Source organism: Rhea americana, unplaced genomic scaffold, assembly GCF_003343005.1.
Source record: "Rhea americana isolate MKP2758 unplaced genomic scaffold, rheAme1 scaffold_66, whole genome shotgun sequence".
Lineage (NCBI taxonomy): Eukaryota > Metazoa > Chordata > Aves > Rheiformes > Rheidae > Rhea > Rhea americana.
Genome location: NW_028186823.1, coordinates 2,106,146 through 2,110,457, shown reverse-complemented (window position 1 = coordinate 2,110,457; position 4,312 = coordinate 2,106,146). Strand labels below are relative to the sequence as shown.

The following is a 4,312-nucleotide window of genomic DNA, read 5'->3' as shown; positions in this document are numbered from 1 at the left end:
TCCGCGGTCGCCTCGCCGGGGAGTTTTCACCCACTCGGCTTCACGTACCTTAAAACCTCCGGCGTGCGGCAGCTTTGAAGCTTTCCGTCTTGCTTCGAAACTGATCACAAAAACAGATTAATTCTTCCGGTGCTGGAAAGTTAAATCTCTTACTAGAAAGAAAGTGCAGGAGACGGTAGAAGGGGGAAGAGACTCGCCCTTCCAACACAAAGACTCAGAAATGTGCTTTACTCCTGTAGTTACTACTTACCTGTAGTCTTCCTGTTCCTTAATACAGTTTTGTAGCTTGTCTTTTAACTAAATAGAGACTTTGTAAAAACCTGCATGGCTGAGATCTTCTATCCTGGGTAACAAACTGTTCATTGACAGAAGAGTTTCCAAATGGTGGGGACTTGATGGGACTAAAAAAATTCTGTGTTTTGTAATTGATTTATAATTAGTGCATTTTTTTTTCTCGTAAGTGCATGGCTTTTAGCCACAGCATTCATTTTCCATTGTTGGTTGTAATTGTTGTTAGAACTTGGTTGAAGAATTGTTGGTTAGAAGTCCATAGGCATTTTAGTTAGTATGTAAACTTAATTTCAGTTACTTCTGAAACACTCATGTCAGAATTTCACCAGAATAATCTCTGCAGTAATCATCTGCATTTTCTTTATATGCTGAGTTGAAAAAGCATCTGACTAGGTTTGTTAAAAGGAGACATATCATTGCATTCTTTCCAGAGGTCTTAATGAAATAGTGATTAAAGAAACAGTCGGGACTTCAACATGCCTTTTCATGTGGAGGGGCTGGTGGCCATAGTTGTATTCTACCTTGCTATCCTGGCAGTTGGGATATGGGCTGCTTGGAAAACCAAGAATACTGGCAGCGAAGGAGATCGCAGCGAAGCTATTATAGTCGGTGGAAGAGACATTGGCTTGCTAGTTGGAGGATTTACAATGACTGGTATGTAAAAATCTTTTTTTTTTTTCTTTTTCCTTTCTACACAATACATATCTTGTCAGTTTTCCCTCTGAATGAAAGCTAAGCGTAAAAATGGAGGAAAAATATATACTTTTGGCAGGTTGATGCTAACACTGCTTAATGAAAAGCCAAATGTAACATTATGTGAAAACATCAAATACTTTAAAAATATGGAGAAAAAGTGTATTCTGTTTCTTTTCCACTGCTTTCATATTCACCTGTAAATCAGATACGTTCGGGACAGAAATGGTTTATATAGATTACTTAGAAATCTAATTTTAAAATAATTATCATAGTTGTTACAACCATCCAAAATGGTGAGTTATTTTTTATATGGAAAAAAGATGGGGGGGGGGATAGCAATTCAGAACAAGTTTTTAAAAGAAAACTGGCATAAATCCAAGCATGTAATTTCATTAACTTCAACAAACTTTCTGTGGATTCTTTTAGCTTCTTTTGCAGAAGTTTGACAAAATAATGCTTACAATGAATAGAAGTATCAGTAGGAAAAGCCTGAGTGAAGAAAGAGTTCATCATTAATTTTATAAACAGTGCAGCCTGACTCACAGAGACACCCTGCAGTGGTAGATGGCTTTTTGGCCAGTTGAACCAGACGGCTTCCCAGGGTAAACAAGGGGGCCACAAATATGACCCGAAATTTCAAGTTGTGTATGTTCCTGTATGTCACTGGATTAAAACCACATTATAAGAAGAGTGAAATGGCCCTGCATTTTTGTTTAAGCAAATAAATTTTGTGTAAGCATGCTTCATTTCTTTGCTATTCTAAATACTATTTGGACAAAGCCCCTACAACTCTCAAATTGGATTAATCGGGTTATATTTATGCTTTGTTGTTTTGCTGTGTTCTGGTTTCACAATTATCTAATAAGGAAGAGACACATAAAAACTTGCCCCAAAATTCTATATTCCTTAATCAAGAGAAATTCACATTCACTTAGAGGCATTTTGCCAATTCAAAGACTGAAGATTAGGATATGGAATAAAGGATGTTTGTCAAAATCAGTTAAGTTTGAATCCAAGCTGACATTCCACTTTCAGCACTTTGCTGTAATGTATTGTATCATACACTGGCTACTGAAGCAGTCAGATGTGGCTAGATTTTACTGAAGACAAGAGCTAGTTTGACTGTTTTCTGATGGATGAAATATTTTCAAGAGCACCAAAGCCAGAATATTTTGTAGAGACATTGCTTCCACAAGAGTGTAATTGTTAGGTAGGTGGGTGGAGTGGAGAAAAAGCAAGACATTCCCTGTGTAAATGGTTATGACTAACAGCCTTGTCCGTTGAAGACAAGGCTTTTAGCCTCCTTAATCCTGTTATATAGGAACATATATAAGTATACACATATATATACTTTTATATGTATAGTAACAACTGAGGCAGAAGGGAGAATTGAACTGGGGTTTCCTATATTGCAGGCATTTTATATAACCAATGCAATTCACACCTACACACACTCATCCTATTTCATGCAGCCTCTAGAGCTGGTGGAGTAAATSATCTCTGCGGTAGATACCAGACAGATCCTAAAACTTTGGTTCAGCTAAAATAATCACAGACTTTATAGTATCAGGATTTAYATGCTTTCTCACCTCCGTGCTTCACGAAATCAACAACTAAAGCTAATTGAGACGGTGAGTAAACAATTTCAGTGGACCCACACCTGGGACACGGTTAGGTGTATGCGTTGGTCCACACTATCAGGGGTCGGTTTGACTCTTGTCTCGGTTAAGGTGATTGGGATACTCAGTTTGTAAAGCCATAGCAAAAAAACTGTGAGTGTTGGCTGATCACAATCAGCCATAGTTTTTACTAAACAGTCACATTGACCAAGGGTTTATTTGCTGCTTTTAAAGTTAAAGGTCTGGATTTTGTATCTCACAACCATGCCTCCAGAGCTATGTGGCTGTTCCAGCATAGTCTCTTTGTTTACCGTTTTAACTGTCTAAATGTAAATTAACAATCAAAGCCTACCTGGTAAAACGGAATATAAACTAGAAAGTTTTAAAGGTCTCAAGAGAGTATATTGTATGTATGTATTTGAAGTACTTTCAGTTATGAGATAGGGCCTAATTCTGTCTCACTTGTCCAAGATGGACACTACCATGTTTCTTATGTATCATCTGAAAACGGCAGCGATTTCTAGGGCTACTTGGGGAAGCATAACTGAACTCTGTCTATAAATTTAAAATCAAATTCAAAGCATCATGACTTCATAGGAATGGAGTCAAAACATTTGAGTAAATATAGTTGATTTTCCAAGTGGTATCTAAAAGCCTTAAAGCAAGTACATTCCCTGTGAATAATGCCTGTAGACGTATTTGGATGCTTAAGAAACAGCTGTGTCAACTAGCTACTGAACTGCCTGCGCACAACGCCTGTTGAGGGCTGAGCGTATCAGCAGTTATMGAAAGAGAAAGAATGAGAAGCCTGAATTGTGGATGGATTACAGTAGCTCATATTAAAATTAACTAAAGCAGTACCACAGTATGTATGCTTTAATTTAGGTGGACATAGTTAAAATAGTGGATTAACTGTTAGCATTCCTTAATTTGTGGAGTGAAATTCCTAAATGGAATCTATGACCAGCTTGAGGCTATCCTGATTTCTGTGATTGAGATCAAACCCTAARTTAAATATTGGAGATGGTATAATCAATATGATGACAAATACAACCCAAACAGTAATGATCTTTTACATCATTYTCATTTTAGTTGGATGGAACTATATATCCGTCCACAAGGAAGAAGAATCAGTATCTATATTCTACTTTCTGTAATCACTAGGCCAGGAATTTCATTTTACAGAACTTRATGAGTTGATTCAATAATTTAAGTGATCAGTCAAGGGATTATTTTACAAAGAAGTACCCAAATATCTGATCTGCTGTTATATATTGGTGGACTCTGAAGAGTTTCTGTGTTCCTCATTTGAATTAAGAACAAAATTCAACTCCATACCCTCAGTAGTTTTCTGATCAATAACATCTTTTAGAGTGTGTTTTAAGTGGAAGTAGATATTTTCTGCATTTTTGGGGCCCTTCAGAAGGCAGGCAGAGAGAGGATTAGAACAGATTACCGCGTGAGTGTTTCTACAGATTATTAAATTTTGCATTCCTTTTGTCCGATTAAAAAAAAAAAAACCACCAAAAAAGATATTACACTAACTTTAAATTGTGGCTTAGCAAACTAAGGATCAGAAAATTAATATCTAAGGATGAAAACCCATTCTATCATATCCCATTATTTTCTTTCTAATATATTTATTGATGTGAATGTACATACTGACTACCCATTTCCTCCCCTCTTCTATATCCCCCCCCCCAAAA

General features: G+C 36.7%; 1 protein-coding gene across 1 annotated transcript in view; it reads left to right on the top strand.

Annotated features, from left to right (window-relative positions):
- The first annotated feature begins 695 nt into the window (after nt 1-695).
- SLC5A7 (solute carrier family 5 member 7) overlaps nt 696-4,312 on the top strand; it is a 22,014-nt gene continuing 18,397 nt past the window's right edge. The window contains exon 1 of the mRNA XM_085320775.1: nt 696-945. Within this exon, the coding sequence (XP_085176901.1) occupies nt 768-945 (178 nt within the window). The 5' untranslated portion in view covers nt 696-767. The remainder of the gene's footprint in view (nt 946-4,312) is intronic.